This window comes from Magnolia sinica, chromosome 16, assembly GCF_029962835.1.
Source record: "Magnolia sinica isolate HGM2019 chromosome 16, MsV1, whole genome shotgun sequence".
Lineage (NCBI taxonomy): Eukaryota > Viridiplantae > Streptophyta > Magnoliopsida > Magnoliales > Magnoliaceae > Magnolia > Magnolia sinica.
The window spans coordinates 68,457,901-68,481,831 of NC_080588.1; the positions used below are offsets into that span (position 1 = coordinate 68,457,901).

At 40.1% G+C, this 23,931-nt stretch overlaps 2 protein-coding genes across 2 annotated transcripts; both read right to left on the reverse strand.

The window, feature by feature from the left end:
* Nucleotides 1–5,803: 5,803 nt before the first annotated feature.
* LOC131228611 (peroxidase 10-like) lies at nt 5,804–8,924 on the reverse strand. Its single transcript, XM_058224386.1, has 4 exons — nt 8,684–8,924; nt 7,842–8,033; nt 7,234–7,399; nt 5,804–6,296 (listed from the first exon to the last, which is right to left on the reverse strand). The coding sequence occupies exons 1-4, from the start codon at nt 8,906–8,908 to the stop codon at nt 5,887–5,889; spliced, it is 993 nt and encodes a 330-aa protein (XP_058080369.1). The 5' UTR covers nt 8,909–8,924; the 3' UTR covers nt 5,804–5,886.
* A 1,842-nt stretch (nt 8,925–10,766) lies between these two features.
* LOC131228609 (CST complex subunit CTC1) lies at nt 10,767–23,843 on the reverse strand. The gene is made up of 17 exons (XM_058224384.1): nt 22,631–23,843; nt 21,996–22,114; nt 21,826–21,900; nt 21,646–21,724; nt 21,304–21,381; nt 21,090–21,167; nt 20,695–20,895; nt 20,388–20,489; nt 18,674–18,961; nt 17,472–17,933; nt 16,684–17,322; nt 16,499–16,590; nt 14,263–14,482; nt 14,059–14,155; nt 13,064–13,389; nt 11,878–12,044; nt 10,767–11,270 (listed from the first exon to the last, which is right to left on the reverse strand). The coding sequence occupies exons 1-17, from the start codon at nt 23,735–23,737 to the stop codon at nt 11,231–11,233; spliced, it is 4,170 nt and encodes a 1,389-aa protein (XP_058080367.1). The 5' UTR covers nt 23,738–23,843; the 3' UTR covers nt 10,767–11,230.
* Between the last annotated feature and the right edge of the window lie 88 nt (nt 23,844–23,931).

Genomic DNA, 23,931 nt, shown 5'->3' on the forward strand with positions numbered 1-23,931 from the left:
CCTACTATAGGTAGATGTTGATCCCTATCGAGCAGAACAAAAAATGAGATACGTGGACACGAATTTGCAGAATTAGGAGCGTTAGCTATTCTTTAATTCAACCGTTGGGAAAAGGTCCATTAACTGGTTAGTTGGACAATCAAATTACCATCATTTTATGGGTTTATGAATCATGTGAATTAGTGATTTACATTTGAACGGTTTAGATTTGAGTTATTTGAGTGACACTTGTATAACTTCTTAGTGCCTGTGTATCAAGCATCACACTCCGCAGAGTATCTACGTTTTTGTCGTTGAAAAATCAGTCTCCAATGTGACGTAAGACGCTCAGGCTAGCATCTTGTGCGTTGAAAATCAGTTCCAACGCCAGTAGAGTCAGACAAGGGATGCATGCCTTTCACTTTAAAAAACACGCACGATAGAGAGAATTAATATACGGCCCTGCTCGTAGTAAAACGGCCAGCCTGGCTGGCGCACGTGAATAGGTACACGTCGGGCCATTTTTCCGCGATCCAAACCGTTGATCTGATGAAATGCGCGTCGATGAGGCTAGCATGTGTCTTTCATATTAGAATATCTTAACCCTTCAATCAATAACTCAATATAGTTTGAAATACTTTAATCTGGGAGATTTTTCTGAGGGCCGTCGGGAATGGGCGACGCCCATCACATAAACGGTTTGGATAATTGAAACATGTCCCTGCATGTTTGGAACACACTTTTGCATTTGCTGACGAACACTTGATAAAATTGTTGGGTCGGGCGGAAGTAAATTCAAATTCAATTAAACCCAATGAATCAAATATAAATAAAATATACATAATATACAAATTTTACGTGAAAAACAATTATGAGGAAAAAATTATAGCACAAAATGATAAATAATAAACTATGAAACAATATTATAAGAAATGATGCACTTACAATGATAAGAACCTCATTTGAATTTTTTAAAACCTTAGCTTTTCTTCTCTAGAATTCTTAGAACCATTTTATAAAATCATTGTTATGCTCTAAAACTGATTACACCTGATATATACACAACATGAATATGAAACAAATTGCGCACTTAGGCAATTCTGTGTGCACCATCGATTTTAGTGTCAATCGATTGATATTAATCAAGCACCCTTCGATTGATCAAGCAAACCAAATCTCAAGTGATTGAACTAGTTAAAAATTATCCAAAGAGTAAGGATTTTTCCAAATAGTGTTGATCAATTTAACGTCGATCGATTGACACGAATGCTCGATCGATCAAGCATGATCCAAAACTATCCAGTGAGCAATTTATCTAATTCCGAGAATGTTCGATCAATTGAGTAAGGTTGTCGATCAATCAATGTCCCCTCATTCTGCATAGATTGAGGACATCTATTCAACAAAATTATTGTTCTTATCAATTACTTAATTAGGAAAACTTCAAAGTTCGAGGTTTTCTTTCGGTAATATTATTGGAAAAATATCGTAAAAAATTATAATATTCATATGAACTTATTAACTAAATTTAAAATTTAAAAGCATTTATATAACAAATCTGTAAATGCTTTTACTATTTTTGAATTAATATTCTGATGATATCATGATATGGTTTACCTATTGATATTTAGTGTATTTATCACATTATCATTACAAGATTTTCAAAATCTCGGTGTATTTGTCACACTGTTAATCCCCATATATTTGATACATTTCCACTTACACCAGTAAAGATATATCTATTTAGAGCCATGTAAACTGCACTTCAACATTTACTTTTCACATACGTACATTGGTGGGGCTCCCTCCTCATGTGGAGGTGGGAAAAAGTTTACAAGAATCAAACTAGTGTAATGGTTTAATCCAGTAAACTCAGTTTTCCATTTCTCTTTTCATTTGGAAATTTTCTTTTAATTCTCATATGTCAAAAAAGTTGTGTTTACAGGAGTTCCATTAGTAGTTCCTTCGTACTTGCTGAACGCAGAACCACATACCGGCTAATCGTATCTTGAAAGCTATTTTAAGAATGGACTAATAACGCTTTAAGAACAGTGTGTGATTGCACATACTTTAATATGTCCTTAATATTGTATTTTTCAGTTTTCTATTTCCTTCTATTTTACAATATTTTTAAATGTTTGAGATTATCAAATCTCAATACCGCTGCCACTGTTACAGTGAAGGTAATTGTGGCAACCTACGTTGCTGCAACAATAATTGAATTTAGAGAAGCTTGGGTCTCTTCCAAGAAACTCATAAGGGCTTCCATTGCACGCTAGGGTCTGTAGAACGCCTAGTCATACACATCTTCAAAATTAACCCCCTAGGCAATGGGTAGGAAATATCACTACGTGACAATGATCATATAAACACAATGCATATATATATATTGTATGTGTGTCTGTGTGTGTGTGTGTGTGTGTGAGGAATGAATAGTACTGGAATTGTCAATAGCATCTGTTTCATTAAACACCAAAGCTCTTTGGGGCCACCATCCACGCTGCATGCGTGAAATTTATTCATTTGATCAAGTCATAAGCCTTATATTAACTGTTATGGAAGATGAACCTAATTAAAAACTTAAATAGGTCAAACTAATAGGAACAACGTAAAATTGTGAGTTTTCAGTTAAAAGCTGTATTTATAACTTCACTTCTTCCTGGTGAGACACGCCTGACAAATGGGTTTTACAAAAGATACTATGGTGAGCCCTATACACAAACGCAGGTTTAGCCTTCCATCCCCATTATCATAGCCCACCTTAGTTGTAGATTTAGCTGATTTTCTTAGCCGTATTTCTAATTAGGCCCATCTATCAATTGTAAAGGTTTAAAACGTTTTATCATTGGAACTCACAACTAAAAATTATCCTACACATCAGTAGAAATCCATGGTAGCGTAATTTTCGTGGAAACCATTACTCGCGTGGATAGGTCATAGGACAAAAATCAATAAAATAATTCATCTGTCAGAAAAACAATCCAATTCAAACATCAAGAAGGGAACTAAGAATTGTAGCTTGCAGCTGATCCATGTGGTGGATCACCACACATGCATGTCATGTACATAAGAAAGAGTAAGAGTTGAATGTAACATTTTTCATACAACTAACTTCCATGACAACATTGTTCTTCCTCCCCATGATCAAAATCTTAATAAATTAAAAATAAAATAAAATAGCTATTAACAAGTTTTGAATCTAAGCAGCGTCAGTCAATCTTCTCCATAGTTTTTTTTTTTTTTTTTTTTCATATACTTTAATTGTCTTCTATCACATGAAATGATGCAGAAAAGATAAATGGACTAGGTGAAGGGTGATGATGCAGATAGCAATGGCGAGCCATAGCAACTCAGGTCTAACTACAACATAAATACCAGTTATCATTGAGACCTACATTCTAAACACTTCAATAAAAGTGAGACTCATACGGTCTTATGGCAACAAAGATAGAATCCCTAGAAGCATTTCAATGGAAAATCATCAAGTAAATGAAACAAGTGTTAAAGAGAAGAAAAGCTTTGAAAGAAGCCATCTTTGCTAGTATTGCGGAGCCATTTCAGCTTCTTTGTCCTCCTTCTTCATTGATGTCACTACTATTTTCTTTCATCTTTTCTTCATTTTTCATAATATTTGATATATCACAAGACATTTCACTTCGAGTCTCATTTAGCTCTTAAAATTTGAACGTTGTATTTTTGCCTTCATGAAGCTCATTTGCTGAAAAGTCACTAATCTAGTAGTCTATAAGTACTCTCAAAACTCTATTTCTTAAAGAAAATTCCTCAAGTATATATCAAACTTGAGATAGATAAAACAATTTTTTTTTGCATGTGTCCAAACATCTTAACACAACATCTATTTTAAAACTACCAGTATTAATTTTCTCAGATTTCTTCAAATTATCTTAACACAACAGCATTTTGACCCCATTAATTTTAATCAAAACTTTCCAAAGGATATAACCTTGGAGATACTTAGATTCATTGGTTTTTCCAAGTTATGTAATTAGTTAGTGTTAGCTTCTCCATCGCTACAACAATAAACATCTTTAATATTATCATAAGGAACAATCTCTGATGTCTCCTTCATAGCGCCAACTATTAGTAACTCTGAACTTTCGAGTTTTTCGTCTATTAATCTATTGGTCAATGATGCATATTAAGAGGGTCATGAAAACAAATCTCTATTAAGTTGCCATTTATTTGTACGAAAACGACCACATCCATGTCACCAAATTGATAAAGAACACTTTCTTGCACCTTAGCTTTAATACCACATGTAGAATATGAAAATACCGCTTCTATGGTTGCTACAACAACTTGAATAAATGAGCTATTTATGTATTTAGTTTTAAGAGACTTTGTCTTCACACTACATGTACCAAAGATTAAGGAAATAACATAAATAAAAATAACTCTTTTTCTCTGATGTAGCGAAAATGATCAAAAGCGGAAGTGATCAGGACTGTAAGAACCTTAAAACAGTCGTATCTCGCAAACCGAAATGAGTTTTTGGACATATCATATTTAATTTTGGAGTAGGAGAAGCTACTTTAGTCAACGAATTTCATCAATCAAATCGTTTTCAATTTTATTAGAATTTATTTTTATTTTTATCCTTCGTGGATTCGAGGAAACTCAATTAGAAATCTAGAGAACTTTGTGGATTCGGAGTAGTGAAGACGGTGATCGACCTCATCAGGTCCTTCCCTGCGTCATTCTATCTCTCTCTGTTTATCATTCTATCACTCTCTCTGTACATACTCATAAGTTTTCCAAAGCAACACAATTCACACTAAAAATCAAAAAGCTACCTTGGACTTGAGACTTAAAATAAAAACTTGACAAAAAAGTTAAAAACAGGTAATCCTAATCATAACTGATATCAAGTTTACTTGACCCCAAATAAGTTTAAAGACAGTCGTTGGATTTGCATCACACCAGCTTGAAGGTCAACCGGTGATCCTGTGTGTCCACACACTGAGGGAACCCCACGATGAATGGCCAAGTTCAGCCACGTGTGCTAAACTTGCAACCGTGTCAGGGGCCGTCCATCCGTTTTTCCAGCTCGTTTTACGGCATGGACCAAAAATTGAAGCAGATCCAAATCCCAGGTGGACCACACCACAGGAAATGGGGGTGATTGAACATCCACAGTTAAAAACTTCCTAGGGCCCACCGTAATGTTTGTCTGATATCCAACCTATTGATAACATCACACTGGATGAAGGGAACACAAATATCAGCTTGATCCAAAACTTTTTTAATGGTGGGCATTCAATGGCCGCAATTTCCTGTGGTGTGGTCCACCTTAGATTTGGATCGTCTTCATTTTTGGGCCCATGCAGTAAAATGGTTTGTCAAAACGTATAGACGACGTGGATACACAACAAAAACATCAAGGTGGACCCCACGGTCCACATTCCCCAATGGCTGTTCCAGGTAACCTTGGGACATGCTTGTATTTCCTTGGAACTTGTGACATTCAAGTATTTCCCACCTAATAAGCGAGATAGCCGAATTTTTAGTATAAGACACATGCACTAAGGGGACAAGTTGATGAACGTCACGGATCCCATGCACGTGTCCCACCTCGGCACATCCGTGGCCGTCCATAAATAAGATTTCATTTATATAAAATCAGCCACCCAAAAAATGAAAGAACCACAATACATCAACAAACACGACTTTATTCATACATCGGGACAAGTTGATGAACGTCACGGATCCCATGCACGTGTCCCACCTCGGCACATCCGTGGCCGTCCATAAATAAGATTTCATTTATATAAAATCAGCCACCCAAAAAATGAAAGAACCACAATACATCAACAAACACGACTTTATTCATACATCCTTAGTTTCATTCATTCATCAAAGATACACATTGTTTTGGCCCACCAAAAGCTAGTTTACAGCCCTACAATTCTTCCTGATCTGTCCATCTTGACCGGTGATCACGCCTATATTGGCCATTTTAGCCATGGACGCTCCAAAATCCTTGGAGAACAGATATGGATATTTGCTATAGTTATTCACCAATGCAGCAGTATCAGTATTCCCCATCAGGGCCTGATCTGATTGCAGAAGGCCTGAATTGTTCACCAGGTTCTTGAAATACACGTTGTCGAACTTGTTGATCGTAACCGGGTCCAGCGGTGCCAGGTTGGCATTGGATCCGTCTACGTTCGGGCACACGGTCTGGAGATTCTGGAGGAGGGATGAATCGAGGTTCGGGTCCGGCTTACCAGAGCCATTGAAATCGAAGAGCCTTGATTTGAAGGTGAAGCATTGGGCGAAACCTATGGTGTGTGCACCTGGAAGCATGCGTAGATATTAGATCGACGACTCGTCCGAGTCGACTTGGACTCGGTTAAGTTACATCTGGTTCAGCACCTCGAGTCAGCAGTGAAAATTAAGGGTGGAAATGGGCCAGGTGACCCGATGGGCTCAATGAGCCCGACCCGGGTTTGGACCAGGTTGGAACTATTAGCTCGGCCCGTGGGCTAGGATTGGCCCTGATATGCATGGCGTAATTAATTTCCTGTCACACTAGCTAACCTGGCAGTTGGAAGCTAGCTGAGGCTCACCATGATGTTTGTGAGAAATCCACACCGTCCATCCGTTTTGCGAGCTCATGTTATGACATGAAATAAAAAATGAGGCAGATTTAAAACTCAAGTGGGCCACATGACAGGAAAAAGTGGGGATCGAATGCCCACAGTGGAAACATTCTTACGGCCACAGAAGTTTTGAATCAGGAGAATATCTTTGTGTTTTCAGATCATCCCAGTAGGAATGACCTTCGAATGGTCTGGATGGCATATAACATCAAGGTGGACTACGGGAAGGTTTCCACGGTAGGCATTTCACTTCCCACTGTTTCCTGTCGTGTGGCCCACTTTGAGTTTTTGATCTGCCTCTAACATAAACTAGAAAAACAAATGGCCGGGGTGGATTTCTTAGAATCATCACGGTGGGTCCCGGCTATAAGACGTCCCATCTAAGTTACAGGAGGTGCCCTACGTAAATATCTAAGACGGTTCAACGATCAGATAGGACCCAATTATAAGAAAACAATAGACGGCCTGTAAAATCTTGCATGTTTTTGATACGTGGGCTACCTGATGGCTATACAGCTTGATTATTTTTTTTATTTTTTTTTACCAAATGATCTACAGTAAGGGCCCCATCTGATCGACGGCTGAGATATCATACAGATAAGCCACGCGGGGGTAGAGTTGGAAAAGGAACCTGAAAGAACGACAACATCTTTGGAGGAGAGGCCCTTGGAAGTGAATTTGGAGGTGATATTTTGGAGGGACTCGAAGGGTCCTGGTATCTGCTCGTTGGCTGCACTCTCACTGGCTGTCGTTCCATCTCTCCTTCCTAAGGACACTGACCAATATGGCCCACCTGACTAAGATTGCACAACATAAAGAGGAAGATCACTATAGATAGAGAGAGAGAGAGAGAGAGAGAGAGAGAGAGAGAGAGAGAGAGAGAGAGAGAGAGAGAGAGAGAGAGAGATGTCAAGGGAGAAGGGACCCAACATGTGCCAAGAGGGCACACGTTTGAGAAGCAAGCCCCACATAATCAAGGGCCCCACATGCAAATTCTCTGTCCCAAAAGCCAGTATCGTTCATCTGGTGTCCACAAATACCATGCTGTGAATGCGAACCGTTGTTCAATACTTCTTTCCTTTCGGTATTTTAATACATGTAATTGCACACCTGATGAGGAAACCTGGTACATCTACACAGTGGGGCCCGCCTGATGAGCGTCTTGTATCACATACACGTGTGGCAATGTGTGTCCCAACTCCCACTCTCATACTTAACAAAGATGAATCAGCTCCTTACTAGAGACACAGCTTCTCTTGCTGCTAGAGCGAGTATATCAACACAGGAGACGGTGGATGGACACTGTTCCTCGACGGATGCCTTGATGTCATCGATCACCTCAAAACCTCTAGCTGAATTTCGATTAGCTAATGCATTCTTCTCGCCTTTGATCGTGCTCGTGTCATCCAGCAGCACTGATGCATCACATCCCTACACAAAGAACGTAAGAAATGTAGCACTCTCTAAGCAACCAACTTGTTCCCAACTTACTACAAAAACTAAGTACAGATCAATCGATGATTAAAAAACTGTAATTAGTTGCCAAGGTTGATCAATGGATCTCCAACGTTGATTACATAAACGCCAGATGATCAAAGACACCCGACGAATCAAATTAAAGCTTGCCTAGTTAAAGAACTCTATAGTTGGAAGAGTACTTAAATGGTTAATATACACGTTACGATGATCCAGATGGAACCATTGTCGATTAAACACACTCGCCTCCTTGTGGTTATGTTGGTAACTGGTATTGGTTCATTCATCCATTCAAATGTGACCAATCAAACGGTCAGGATCAATATGCGGTTTTTGTATTGGAGCCTACACATGATGCATGGTAATGCCCCCAGATGAATGGTTTGGATCATCCCAGCATGCATGCTTGTGGGCCCCATGCAGTACCCAAGCTCATAGACATCTTGATGAGAACATCAAACATGGAGGTTAAGGGTGTGTTTGGTTGTACCAAATTTCATGAAACCTCATAAAATTTTGTGATATTTGGTACAAACAAACGCACCTAAAGCCAAGAGATCACAAAACGGCGAAAAGACGGTTTTCGGAGTTAAAAAAGCGGTTACATTGACAAAACAATCATGGAAGTGAAGGCGAAGGAGCGATGCAGCAATCCTTGTATCATTCTGCATGGCGGACCACACCCCATATCGGACAATCTTCGTAAGGTAAGGGCAAGCGTCGTCGTAGAAACCATAGTCCAACTGGCATTGTACATGAGGACTCAAGAAGAAGAAGAGGAAGAGTAGAAGCATTGAGAGAAAGGAAGAGCTATTACTATAAGAATCCATGGGATTAGTGCAGTAATGGGGGTTGATTATCAAATGCTTAGTGAGAAGAGGTGGTGGGATTAAGGTGGTTTATATATACACTGCTTAGGAAGGATCAAGTAGCTTTCTAGCATTGGTTTTTTCAATGGTGGGAATGCCACTAAGGCTATCCATATCCATGGAGTTCGGCCAACTCCACATATGTTTCTTAATGGGTAGGAAATAAGCAGCCTCCTATGACTAGGGAGGGTTGAAGTCCTCTACCCTCGCTTTCGACTTGAGTAAGTGGGGCCCATGGTTTTGTGATGTAGACCGTTGATATGATTGGCCCCACTGTAGATGGACCATGACCCAAAAATATCCCAGCTTGAACGATGCTTGGCTTAAAATCAGCGGCATTTCTATGGGTCGACGAGGACGGTTGCTGTTTTTCTTTCTTGGTCATCTATTTTTGGGCCACTGCATAAGGGACCGTTGCTTGGATCAGATTCCTGATGAATGGTCCATCCATGGTGGGCCACTTGAGTAAGACTGTAAACAGATGGGCCTACGCATGTCATCGAGCTGAGAATCATATATATAATTCCTCAGGAGTACATTCCCGGCACCCACGTGAGCAGCTATATCCGCTGGGAGAGTATGACAGCCATACGTGTGCACTCAGCAGTTACACGTGTATCAAATATGTATGACTCAAGCTAATCCATCCAAACTCAGGACCCCACTGTAGATAATCCATCACCGAAATATCAGATTAATTAAATAATCCTAACTAATGGACATTTACTTTTTCAATCAGGACCGTCGACTACTTTTCATCCATCGGATTCCCACCAAGCAGCCGATTAGGACTAACGGCTCGGTAATTTTTTTGGTAAATGGCCCACTTAAAGAGGACGTTACAATTTCGATGGAATGATTTGTGTTAGGTGCATGACATGTGGACAATTTCTACCTGAATGTGGGACCCATCATACATTGTCAAAGTAACAAACTTCATTGGCTAAAAGATAATGCTATTTTAAAAGGTATGATCCACCAATGCATGAACTTGGGAGGATTGATGGATGGTGAATGTCCACTCTCTAGAAAAGGAAGTTATTAAAATGTTGGGCAGAAGCATGTTAGTGGGTGGGTGGAATCGTACGTAATTTTGGTCTCTTTGAACAGAGTAGATATTTAAATAACCTGGCGGAGTGGGATGGTTCAATCAACCACAGGCCTTTTGAAATTACACACGTGTTACTAATAACTCAAATTCAAACCGTCTAAATTTCTGGACCCACTGTAGATACGTCTTGATCGCAAATAACGAATTTGCTGAATTGGAAGCACTGGCTATATTTCATTCAACCGTTGACGAAAGTTCCACCAAGCAGTTGGTTAGCCAAACAAATCACCATCTGAATTGGGGTTTTTACCATTTGAACGGTTTGGATTTGAGTTATTTATATACCACTCCAATTTCTTAGTGCATGCGTATCATCAACCATCACACAGTAGAGTAACTACGTTTCTACACTCAGATCCATAGCTCAACTGGCAAACTGAGTGGAGATACCTCGTTTCAAGTCTTGGTATCGATCCCTAGCGGGGGTGGCTAACATGGAGTGTGTACTAACATGGGTGTGTACTAACAAGCTAACCCAAAATAAATAAATAAATAAATAAATAAAATAAAAATAAAAATAAAAATAAAATTGAGTAACTACGTTTCTGTCGTTTAAAAAGACAAAGTCTCCAATGCGATGCAAGACACTCAAGCCAGCCTGTTGTGCGTTGAAAATCAATCTCCAATGGCCGTAGGAGACAAACAAGGGATGCATGTCTTTCACTAAAAAAACCACGCACGATAGAGGGAAAGGCAGAGCGGCCCCGCTCAAAGTACAACGGCCGGCCTAGCTGACGGGCCATTATTCCATTATCCAGACCGTTGATCCGATGAAATGCACAGTTAATGAGGCTATCATGTATCTTCAATATTGGAAGATCTTAACCCTTCAATAACTCAATCATGGTTTGAAATATTCTAACCTGAGAGAATTTTCTAAGTGTTACCATGGATGGATGAGACACATCACATAACAAAATAAAAATAAAAAATGACATGCCTGTCGAGCACAGAACGTAGCCGGCTACCAAATGGGCCTTCAATACACGTGTGTGGCCTTCCAGCCCCACACTTGGCTCAGGCAATCAACACATTTGAGGACACCTGAAAAAAGGCTCAGATGTCGCACATGTACAAATAAATGGCACATGTAAGATTCTCCTGTATTTTGTTGACCGCTTGTTTTTTGGAAAGAACATTCCTTCATTCAAAAACCCAATGGTTTTCAAGCTTTATGTATTAGCTCCCACTTTCTCATAACCATTTCCAAACCTGTTACAACTAGAAATTGTGGAAATCAATACACCAAAATTAAAATATCACCACATTTGAGCTGCCATCATAAATAAGTTCCGCCCCAATTCCTAAAACTATGAATTATTGAAAGACACGAGAAGGTTTGAAAACAAAATAAAGGGCATGTTGGCAATCCATGAGGTGAACAGTGGCATGTGATTAAGTCAAACTAAACAGTCCAGATTGGCGGGCCTTAAAACCGAAATTATATTTATTAAATTGCTAAACTGGCACTGGTAGACACTTAATGGATGGCCAACACTCTGAATTCAATGGTTCTTTAGTCATGAGGTTGGGATTATTAAATCAATCTTAATTTTAGACGACTACCTATCTAAATGGGTCCAACTTGGACAGTTTAATTAATTAATGTACACCATGTATACAATTTAAGATAGCTTGAGTATCAAACAACTCCCCATTCACAACCACTTCTCCCCTCCCACAACTATGAAACCACCACTTTTTTTTTTCTTTCTTTTTTTCTCACAAACCACTTCCTCTCCCTCCACGTTTCCTAGGGGAAGCTTGAGCTTGGAAAACTTTAAGTTACATCAATTAACGTGTAAACAACATATATTACCTGATTACAAGTTGTTGAACCGTATTCCTTGCCTCTGCAAGAGGATCCATGTACCCAACTTCTCTAGCCCATATGTTCTGCATCGACTGCACTGTGACCTGCATTTCTGTAAGCTCCTTATCCAACCTCCCTATGGTATTTGAATCCATCATGTCGCCTACAACACTCTGCCAAGGACAAAACAAACAAGGAAATCAATGGATCATCATGTACACATCTTAAACCATGTAGTTAGGCTGAGAAATGGGCCAGTCCAAAGCATGTCCAACTCCAGTCCATGATCTAAGGACCCAAGTCCACACTCGGCAACGCCATTTAGAAACTCAGCCCACCAATTTGAAGCCAGGCCAATGCTGGGTTCAGCGTAGTTTTTGGACCTTTTGGTAGATGCAAGCCCAATTCCAGCCCAATTAAGTATCAGTCGTAAATTTAGGACCCCTTCCAACACATGCGACTTGAGGATCAGCCCAAACCCAGCCAAAGCAAGCTAGGCTGGGCAAGGGCAGGTGCAGCCCAATTTGCCACCCTACGTATAGTAAATACATCATCATATGTTCCATAGGGATATGGATCAGCTGATACTCTGAATAAAGAGTCTTCATATATATAATACATGTGTGCCACTTGTTTACACAATTGAGATACAGACAAATATATTTTAATCTACTCCACAGAAAGTGGTCACATACTCACATTTTAAATATTTAAATATTCATGTGTGTGTGTAATGCTCACACGGTACCAATAGCACTGCTATTAGTGGCAGTACCAGGTTGATGAATGGTCCACATGGTAAATGTATGACATCCAACCCATCCAAAAGGTGCGCCCCACCATCTGTTGTGATCTAATCCATCCATCAGGTGGGCCCAACTATGTAAATGTGCTCATTTGCCTGAACCCAACCTGAACCAAACACGAAAATAGGTCCAAAGACCCAATGGGTTGGTTCAGGTCATCGTGAAAGAGACCCGGATCCGACAAGACCCGATCCCAATTAACCCCGGTATGGGTAATCTAGGAACCGAGCCATTGACAGCCCTATTTAGGCCCAGGTTTCATGTTGGTCATGGTCAGACCAGGCCTAGTCAAACTTTTAACTTTGCTCAGCCCGAGCCCAGCCAATTGACAGCATACTAAAGAGGGGGAGATGTGATTTCCAGATAATGTGCATGGGAGTGCTCACCAAGACTGGCCCACAGCATGTGTTTAAGATGATGAACTTGAGGAGGCTCTCATCTGAACTACTGAGGACTTGATTTGAGCTTACAGAGCACGAAAGATCTAGACACGATGAATCAGGCACAGCTCCATAGTTCTTCACTGTGATCCTGTGGTGCTTCTTTAGCATCTTTTCTAGATGATAGGTGGTGTTTTCAGTTCTCCAGCAGCCTGCCCTCTTAAATGTTCTGTGGCTGCTGTTTGACACCCTTACTGCAGTTTCATGTAGCCCGAGTAATGTTGCTGCTCTCTCAGCATCGGCCCAGCAACAACATGAGGATGACCCATCGTCTGCCAAAACAATGAAATGCTTTAATAATGCAGAACTGCATACTGGCTGCTGCTTAGAAAATTGATAGTTGTGCAGGTTCTCAGCATGCTCATATACAATTCTTTTGAAGTTCAAATTTGATTCAATGAGGAACTTGATCAAAGTAACTTTGCAGAAAAGCATGGGCTCCATATTATTTCCAATACGAATAGTCTAAGCCTTTTGTATTCAATGGGAAAAGAAAATTATGGGTGGGAGAAATGCCTTATCATCAGAAACAGCACAACTAAGAACTTAAGTACGTCTTCATTGAGGAATTGCATGATCCTAAACGTGAGGATATGCATTTTACCTCAGGTTTTCAGTTTGTATGAATGGGGCCATGGTTTGGTGATCAACACCGTTGATCTGATGAGACCCATCATGGATGGACCATTACCAAAAAAACCCCCAGATTGAACGATCCATCTTTGGCCTCTTTCAATAAGTTTTTCGAACTTTGCTATTATTTTAACCACATTTTCACACCATCAATCAAGATGTTAGGGTAGCAAGGACCATGTGACCCCACCAGCACAACCAAAGGATCTGAGGACACTGCATATCATGTAAGTCCTTGTTCTGCAACTTGCATGGCCTAGAAAAATTCATAAGAAATTCATTATCTAGCATTGAGGGAAAAAACCTACCCAATACAAAACCAGCAAGTGGGATACTGACAGCCAAGTGCTTCCTTGATCTTGGCCTTTCGTCTTTTTCCATAACCAGAAAAAGAACTTTCACTACCTGTGGAATCTCCCATAAGTAAATTATAGTTGTTTCACCAACAGAAACCAAATTTGTCAGAACTTAAATATGCAATGCACAGGTAGCAATGGCCATAATAGGATTACCCTGCAACGCAATCGGATGGGGTTGCTACATTCCAAACACTGATTCAACTGCGAAATTAAACTTGAAGAAACTATATCTGAGAAGTCCTCGTTTAAAATGTCTGAATTGGATGGTGGTGGAGAAATTCTGTCACCATCACGGTGAACAACCTCCTTTGCAGAGTTGATCACAATGAAAGATACAGAGGTCAACATCAGTTCACATCGCCTTCTGGAAGTTCTGTAATTGGACGGAGAAATAATCAACATTGAGAAATTTGTTTTTTTAAAAAAAATAAAATAAATAAAATTATCAGATAACAAAAGAGCTTTTGTAAAACCAGACAAATAAAGAAACCCCTTCTAAGACCAGATCCAGTGGGGATTGTTTAGACATAAAGTGAAACAACCTAAAATGGCAACCGCCAGCTTCATCTTCTCCCATCATTTGAATTTCTCATTAGGAACATTATTCAAAGAAATCAGCGCAAGTCGCTGAAGACTCCACAAAAAGCTCCTCCATCAAGCATAAGCCTCGCTGACCAACATTGTTATATTGTAAATGATTAATTCATCAGATTTGGATATTTGTGCATGACGTCTGACTGCCTATGTTTAGTCGACTGCTGACATATCCCAATAATCAGATCTATGGATACAATTAATGTAGATGGGGTTGCTTTGGCCACCTGATACACCCATGGATTTTAGTTTCTTTTTCTTTTTCTTTTTGTAGTTAACCATCTTTATTAACAGGAAAATGATACAAGAAGAGGAGGGGGGTCGCATCACCTTCCAAAACAAGAAAATCAAGGTAGAGGCATCAAAGGACCAATACAAAGCACCCCTCTGAACTTCCAAGCTAGGGAGTTGGTGACACTATCCTCTCAATGTGGGACAAGATGAATGTACCTCCTTAGTGCTAAATCTTCGATCTCATCCACAATCAATGTTAATCCCACACTCTTCAGACAGCATTGATATAGCCTACTCAATCATGTTCTTCAAGTCTCCTTCCCCAACCAAAACAACATGAAAGAAGACAAACAAACAAATTCTTAAGAAAGATCTAAGAGCCTTAGCTTTGGGTTGGTAGCATTGCATCTTCCTTCCAGAGACCAAGTTTATGAGTTGTCACTTGACAGGTTTCAGACATGATTAATTGTTTGATCTTAAGAAAACCAAACCAGCTGGGTTCTGCTTTCATGATTGCTTGGAAAAAGTTCAACTACCAGATGCCAACGAAGCACCAGAATGTCTCACTCAATAAGCTTTTTGACCCCACGAAAATGTTCACAGAAAATGAAATTGAACAGAACTACCATCAAATCACCAAACGCTTCAGTTGATTATTATTTTTTTTGAAAGGTTTAGTTACTTGAAAAATGAGATGTAGAAATAAGGCCTCAGTCCTCAAACTTTCTATATATATATATATATATATATATATATATATAGAGAGAGAGAGAGAGAGAGAGAGAGAGAGAGAGAGAGTCATGCTCACCTACGCACGTGCACACCTTTGCACACGTGTCATGGGCGTCCAATCTGAACGGTCCATGTGATGCAGAATCCCATGAAACCCCAAGGGACAAATTTTCACCCTGATCTAAAATTTTGGTGGGCCATAGCAAAGAGACATGCAAATCAAGGGAGGAAACTGTTTTCATTTTTCATGGCCCACCAAAGTTTTGGATCAAAGTAAAAATTGGGCCCGGGGGGGTTCATAAGGTGCTGCTTCACGTGGGCCGTTTAGATTTTGGAGTCACATCATGTATGATGAGTTCTCAAACGAGTTCTGTGCGAACTAGTGGGTAGTTGAGCATTCGGCCATATATATATATATATATATATAATAAGCAGTTATAGGTAAGATAGCTAGAGAAAACAACATATATGTGGTTGAGCAGTCAAATGCCAACATATAAAGGCCTGTTTGGATATGAGGAATACACAGTGTGCACATGGATAACTTTAATGATTACATTTTCCAGAACTCTTCACCAGTAGATTCCCAAAAGGGTGGTCTGTTTGAATGGCAAGCAGAAATCCCATTTCTCATTAGGCAATAGTCACCTTGTATCTTCTGCCAACAGTGGATAACTCTAATGATTACTACGTGAAATCCACGGTTTCTTTGCAATCCAAATAGCAGTGAATGTCAAATCAAGCGAAAGCCAATTGTTTTCCTGTAAATTCCTCATATCCAAACAGGTCCCAAGGGAATACAAAATAATATAGTTCAAGAAACACATACTCAATCATAAGAACACGGTGAAAGGTAGCATGAACTCCAGGTCCCATACCAATAGGATACGCGGAAGTACTGATAGCACCACGAATCCTCACCTGAGTGGTCAAAATAATGCAATGAGACACCAAATTTCATGTTGGAATCATAATTAGAAAGATGTCTTGAGAAGTTAAGGAACAGGCAATTACCATGTGGTGGTCTTCATGGACGTGAATGCAAATGCTATTCTGTACCCTTTGATGAATATTGCCGCTAATTTGATGGTTTGAATGTGTTTCATCATCAATAGAATTGTGATTGAAACTATGCACATCCACTACATTTCCATGTAGTGATATTAAATTTCCCTCAGGCAATCTGCATTTGAGATCAGGTGCCCCAAAATGACGCCGTGGCGCTTCCATCATGGTTTGGATGCATGTCGATACGCTAACAGCCTCTCCTAATGTCTCAAAGGACCTAATCAACCCGTCCAGTGCTTTTGTGTCTTCCTTGAAAAGATCGTTTTCAACAGAGAGATGTAGATGCACATCGGAAAGAGTCTCAAGTATTTGTTTGTGAGATCTCTGGAACAATGGCTGGCCTTGAGGAGAAGTTTGGAAAGGCACCTCATCATCCCTGATAGAAGAAAATTTCCCAAAAGGAACCTCATCATTCCTAACAGGAGAAACTTCCGACAAGGAGTCTTGAGCTGGCTCATTTTGTTCTATAACTTCTCCAGATGTGAATGTAAGACTCCAAACAGGTGTTTGAGAAGTGACAAGAGCTTTACCATGAACAACTTCCTTAGCATACTTCATGATATAATAGACACCAATTTGTAGCAACTGAACATAGATTAGGGCATGCATTTTAGTGACCAAAAGACTCATTATGATGCTTGAAAGAAACAAGAAATAGTCACAAAGTTTTCTAACAATATCATATGCTTGAGTCATTTTGATAGGAGATGAATAGGAGAAAAAATACAACCCACCTGATACTTACTAAAGCTCTCGGACTTGAATTCCAGAAGAACCTTCTGGCCGCTTGCTTTGTCAACCACATTGTAATTTCTGTTTGGACAAACCAAGATGCCTGGTACAAGCAACCTTTTCTCATTGATACTTCTAACAGCTAGTGAGCATGGAATTTCTACACGTGAACTGAAGCAATCAGTAGGAAGTTTATACAGTCCATTGCCAACAGCTCCTAAATTATCCTTGGAACTGCAAGGCAATGCTCCATTTGATCCAGGAGCAATTTTCAGTCTCTTGAAAGATAGTTCTTCTGGACAATTTTTTCTGTCAGTGCATTCTAAATGTGATTTGAGCTTGTATCTGGAATATTCGTTCAGTTGAGTATCTCCATTTTCCCCAGGGAGAAACAAATTATAAGGAAAGATGATGGCCTCAGCAAATGAGCTTGGCCTGTCTGAAATAATTGGATCATCTTCAAACTGTAATGGCACATAAATTAGAAATTAAGGGCAAGTTTGGATACATGAAATCCATGTGGAAATGGAAATTGTTTTCCATTGACAAGACAGTTGGGCTATTTGGATAAGTGGATGCACACAGGAACCGTTACTCTTATCCATGGCTAGAATTCTCTAGCACAAAAAGGTGCTTGTTGTCTAACGAATTTGACGATTCCGCTTGCTATCCAAACAGGCACCCTATTTTTGGAATCCTATTTTATAGGTAATCATTACACTATCCATGGAATCCAAACAGAATCCACGTATCCAAATGCTCCCTAAATAAAATGAACTCGAGGAAATACAATAATGATACTGAACATTGTGGAATTATAGGGTACCAAACATCAGCATAAGGGTTGTCCACTGAGGCATCTTATGGGCCCCAAAGAGGATGGGAGATGCCCCAAAATTTTCCCAAAGTGGATGATCCTAACCCTTCAATCTTTCACCTATATTCCATTGAAAGAAGACTGTTTGCTGTATTCTTTACTTAAACAGCTCTCAGTAACCCATTATCAAAGGTTAGGATCTTCCAATCTGGGGACTTTGGGGCATTCTTGATCCAGGTGGAGCCTAACAGGTCAACCACCTGTGCTGGGATCACCATAATGGGTTCAATGTGCATGGGATCTTGTGCCTCATCTAACTTGACATTTTCTTAGACTCAATACCTGATAACTCCTATTCAGCAGTTACACATATCAAGTAGAACATACATTCCAGATAGCAGGAAACTTGTGTGTCACCAGCAGCAATAGAAATGTTCCACCTTTGTCTGCCTTGAAATCATCTCTACAATCCTTACAAGGAGGAAGACACCAAGGAATGTTGAGGCATGTTGCATTCCTCAGATAAAAGTGGACGTAAATTGTCAGCTGATTTAGCTCTCTCTTGCACGGGACACAGGAAAAGATGCTTTTGCATGAAAATGACTCATTCTTAGGCACTTCTAAAGGACCTGCCTGTGCAGGTAAGCCTTCTAGAAAAATTCTGTAGTCTTTAACCTGGAAATGCAATGGAAGGTATAAGAAACTTTGAAGGCTTAAAGACCAAGTGCATGCATGCTAAAAGCATGTCCAACGCTAAACATGATAAAACAGCTCACTTTCCATGGTCTGCTCAGCAGCACTGTATGAGCAGAACAGAAGAATGCCTACCACAACAGATTCAAGTAAATGCCACAACAATCATAAAAACTAGCATTCACTTGACAGATTAGGCACGTTTGGTTGCAGCCCTAAATTCATTTTTCAACAACACTCTCCCAACAAGGTGCTAGAGCCATCGTAAACTAATTATGGTGTCTGCACCTGTTGAAGCCAAGTCCAGTTAAATTTGAATGGATTCCTATGACCCACCTGAAGATCATACAGATTATTTGAAGTGTATGTACTGCCCCACCCAGATGGTCATAATGGACAGTTTGGGCCTTCTCACAAACAGCATCCATAATCCATTGGCACATGTGAAGGCTTGTGCAATTTCAGGTTGCTTCCAACTCATATTTCAGGAAAACAGGGTGGTAGATGTTTTCCTCTACGTCTACCTGAACAAGAGACCAAAGGGTGAAATAAAACAAATGAAAATGCCCCAGCAACCAAAAGGCGGTAATACATGAATTCCTGATTATTCATAGTTATTACACGCAGGGGTATAATCATGCCAGTGGGAGTTTTGCTCTCTCATTGCCAGTCCCAAGCCCGGATAAAGGAGAGTTGTGTCAGGTTGGCAGTCAGAGTTAAAATTGTGCCACAGCTTTTTTCTCATGAATCCTGACAATTTGACGTTGTGATAGAGTTGAATGGCGGAACACAATTCGTGTAGCTGACCCCAATTAGTTGGGATAAAGCTAAGATGATGATGATGACGATGATGATGATTACATGCAGGGGGGTGTCGCAAAGGTTTGAGTTTAAGATGGAATACGACCACAAAGAAAGGTCACCATGAAAGGAACAATAAAATCTTCAAAGACACAAACCTAAAAGATCATCATACAATAACAGCCAATCCAAACCAAAGATAACTTCTCAAAGTTCATAATAAAAGGAAAGTGCAGCACACCCATAAATGCGCGCACACAACAAAAAAATAAAAAATAGAGGCATGCATATGGGAAACTGTTTATCCTTTTTTTTTAATTATTGAAGGTATGGGAAACTATTTATCTCAAAATTTTTACCAAATAATAAGAGCATAGGTTACCAATATTCATCTTTAAGTCAGACAAAATTGCAAAAGCAAAATCTGGCAAATCATATATCAAAAGGAAGGACATAAAAATAATAATAACAATAAAGACAGACTGAAATAATATCCTTTACACATGCATTTTTTGCACCATTGTCACAACTGGCTTGGCAGAACACGTGTTCCTAGAGAAAATTCTATATGAGTAACATAAATAGTAGACTGAGCATTAGCCATCACCTCGTAGACATTATCAACATCATTTGATGACAAATCTGGTATCACAACATCAACGCTGCCAGTTGCATCAACCAACTGCAACCTCCCTGAACTTGGACAAATCTGAATCCACATTACATAAACCAAATAAGAACCCAAGGCAGACAATTTCCTATACTGTGAGCTTAAATTCCACAAACCGTGTGCATTTGTATAGTGCACAAGTGAGGCTGTACATGTGCTTGTGAATGTCCTTTCCCAACATCAACAACTGGTTTAGATGGATGGGTTCATAACAGCAGCAGCAACAGCAGCAACAAATACTAACCTTTAGAGTGCCCACCAAAACAATGCCATGGTCTTCACTTGAAATAATTTTCCTTATCAATCGGCGGTAAGATTTCCCTTCACATGACAGAAGGCTAACACGGTTATTCATCCCAACCGTTTCAGTATCAGTTTGTACTTCCAATAGGACAGTCCCCCACATGGCTTCACATTTGCTGATAAAACTAGACATGGGCACTGCCTGAAAGCATAACAAGATAAGCCAAAAGAACAATAAAATCAGATCATATTCTTCAGTAGTTGCACGGATTAATTCTGTCAAGATCATAGAAATAATGTTTCACAAAAGTCTGGACTGCACGAGTTTACAAGAAACTGAAGGCTTATTTGTTTATAGCAAGAACCTTCAGAAAGAACTCACAATCCATAGCTTACCAATTTCAGGGGACCAAAATCTGGTTCATTGCAAGAGCTGTTCAAGTCATGCTTACAGAATTCCATGAATATGCCCCGCTGCAAACAAAAGTTTGCCATAAGAAATGTAGGATATGGGCAGAGATAAATTTCAAGCAGAAAGGAAAGAATTTAGAAGCTGCTGCAGTTGAAAACATAATAGTTTTGCTGTCACTTAAAGCAACCACAAATTTACCAATTTACCCGTGGACCGTGGTCGAAAAGCACATATAGGTAAGCATGAACTAGCATATTTCTGTGCCAATCCTTCCTTCTGGCCACACCTTGCAAATACTCACTGTCAGATTAATGTGACTGTAAAAAGATGTTCAGATGCTTGCAAAATATTCAAATAGTAAAAAGGGTCAGGAAAAACCAACATAAACAAAGAAAATCTAACCAATGGAGGTAAGAATGGAAATGGGCCGGGTCTGGGCCCTGCAAAATCAAAATTTTGAATGGAGCCAGCCTGACGGCCCGGGCCCATTGCCCAGCCTAAATGCAAGTGGGCAAATGAGATGATAGGCAAGAAAATTACATGTTTTGATCCTAATATTTCCTTCTCAGAGAAGATCCCAGAAAACTTTTTCCTGAAACATGAGACGGTAAGCAATACCCTGAAATCCAACCAACAAGATGAACAGGTCAGTTGAGAGGCATATAAATCTATTCCAAAAAGAAATTATCAGCACTTAAACCTTTTCTTAGAATTTCCTACCAAAATCTTGCAGAAAAATTCAAGGAATCAATAAAGTTCCCCAACAGGCTGTGTGTCTGAGACCTCAAATGACACCTGTAACAAGAAACCATTAAACTGGTAAAACATATATTTACTAGAATAGATTAAAAATAAATTTTAAGCAAGAAATTTAATTCAGCAGTGCTTACTGAGTTTCGAATGGCGAAAAGGACTTAACATCGATGCTGGTCTTAAAGCAGGCAGCCAGCAAAAGCATCTTGACCCAATAAAATTTGGGCTGTATGAAGTGAACATTACTCAAAGAAATCTGCAAGGCGTCAGATACTGAGAAATAACACCACAAACTGACGAAGGCTTTTACTCTGAAAGAGGAAATAAACAATGTTTGATAGAAACTGAACACCTTTCTTTGATCTGGACCATTCATCTGGTGGGGCCCATGCTGAATCGATCATGACTCAGAAGTCAACCTTAACGAAAAATCTTATGTATACAAAACACTACTGGTGGATTTTTCTGTTTGATTGACACTTTGGCTAAACTGTTCATTTGGAGGCCAACAATCGGATTGTTAAGATAGTCCAACATAGGAGATTTCTTGTGTGTGGCCCATCTATAATGGAGCCCACCAGACAAGTAATCCAGATCACCAAAAGTTGGGGCCCACCTTTATAGTTGCTAGACTGAAGTAAATTTGCCATTTTTGTTCATTGAGTGTTATATAAATGTAATTATAATCAAGCTTTGGATGGATTAAGGTCCTCAATGACAGACCTTAGCTACCCTCAGACATGATCAAAATGGGAAAGATGGAATTACTTACAAGAGCGCCGACCCTGAAGGAATGAGACAGAGCTAGCGTCCTATCCGAAAGCAAAAGCCACACCCTTCCATCTAACTCGACAGCCATCCCTTGAAAGTAGTATCCCGTGACGATGCCTGTGTAAGCACCCAATTCACCCCTTCCAGAAATTACCATTCGTGGAACCACCGCTGCTTCCGAGCACAACTGAGACAGATACAGTGCAGTTTTCTCCGTAGTCACAAACATTAAATACGACTCGTCCCCACCTACAAAAACCATCTTCTTCTTCAATCCAACAATTGAAACTGTACGGCCCAGAAGCTTACAAAGCAAAGGGTGCCAAACTGACGCAGACCCACAAAAGTACACGAAAACTCGCTTCGTGAAAGAATGACAAGCTTTCCCTCCGTGAACGGGCACTCCCTTACTACAGAGGGTGCATTCACAGACCGTCATCTCCGAGAGGAATCCTACCATGTTTGCACCACCAGTAGAACTTTGCCTGAGGTTGATTTGAAAATTTCGACTCTGGACTGTACAAGGAACAGCGGAAACTGAGCTGACCGAATTCAAAATACCGCGAATGTAGGAACAAGCACTCTGACGATCTTCTAAAGAAAAAGAAGGCAACCAGACCAAAGGAAAGCTACGGTTAATCTCAGCCGTTGCTTCTAGAATGCCCCACCTGATTATCTCCAGCAATCCACCGTTGGTTTTGAAAGGAATGAAATTCCAAGCGAGGACGCGGATTCGCTTGCCAATGGCATTAAATTCCGTATCAAGGACAGAGCAGCAGATTGTAGATGAGCCGTCGGAGAAAGAAAGGCAACTGTGATTTGAATCGCAAGAGATCAGGGCCGTTGGATCTGCAGTGGCGGTGGGGAGATGAACGGTACCGATGATGATCGCCGGAGATTTGAGCGATTCCAAGGGCTTGCTAGTTTTTTCTTTGGAGATGTCGTGGGTTGGTTGGGATTTCCGTGTTTTTGGAGATGAAGCGCGAGAAATTGGGGGTATGGGATTGTCGCGGGAAATGCAGGGGGAGGTTTTGAGAGAAGCGGTGCCTGTGAGAGGGCGAGAGCGTTGGAGGAGATCTGAGATGGAGAGGATTTTCACGCCTTCCATGAGATATCGCGCGAGATATAGGCGAGAATTTCGCGGGTTAAGGAGAAGAAATGTGCATCCTTTGGCTTTTCGGAAGGGTTTCAGAGAGCGCGAAAATGAGGAAGAAGGGTTTTCGAAGGGTTTGGTAGTTCTAGTCCGGTTCCTCTTCAACGCTGGTAGGAAAAGCTGCTTCTGCAACGCCTTGTGTGGGGATC

Bases quoted from the DNA above. Each gene is read 5' to 3' on its own strand.
- LOC131228611 (XM_058224386.1), bottom strand. From the start codon at position 8,908: ATGGATTCTTATAGTAATAGCTCTTCCTTTCTCTCAATGCTTCTACTC. The intron at 8,034-8,683 runs GTAACCGCTTTT...TTCTTTGTGTAG, and splicing joins TCCATGATTGTTTTGTCAAT to GGATGTGATGCATCAGTGCT. The intron at 6,297-7,233 runs GTTCCTTTTCCA...GCATGCTTCCAG, and splicing joins AGATGTTGTCGTTCTTTCAG to GTGCACACACCATAGGTTTC.
- LOC131228609 (XM_058224384.1), bottom strand. From the start codon at position 23,737: ATGGAAGGCGTGAAAATCCTCTCCATCTCAGATCTCCTCCAACGCTCT. The intron at 20,490-20,694 runs GTTAGTATTTGT...ATGTGGATTCAG, and splicing joins TTTTGGTGGGCACTCTAAAG to ATTTGTCCAAGTTCAGGGAG. The intron at 11,271-11,877 runs GTAATATATGTT...TAGTTGTAACAG, and splicing joins GTTCAACAACTTGTAATCAG to GTTTGGAAATGGTTATGAGA.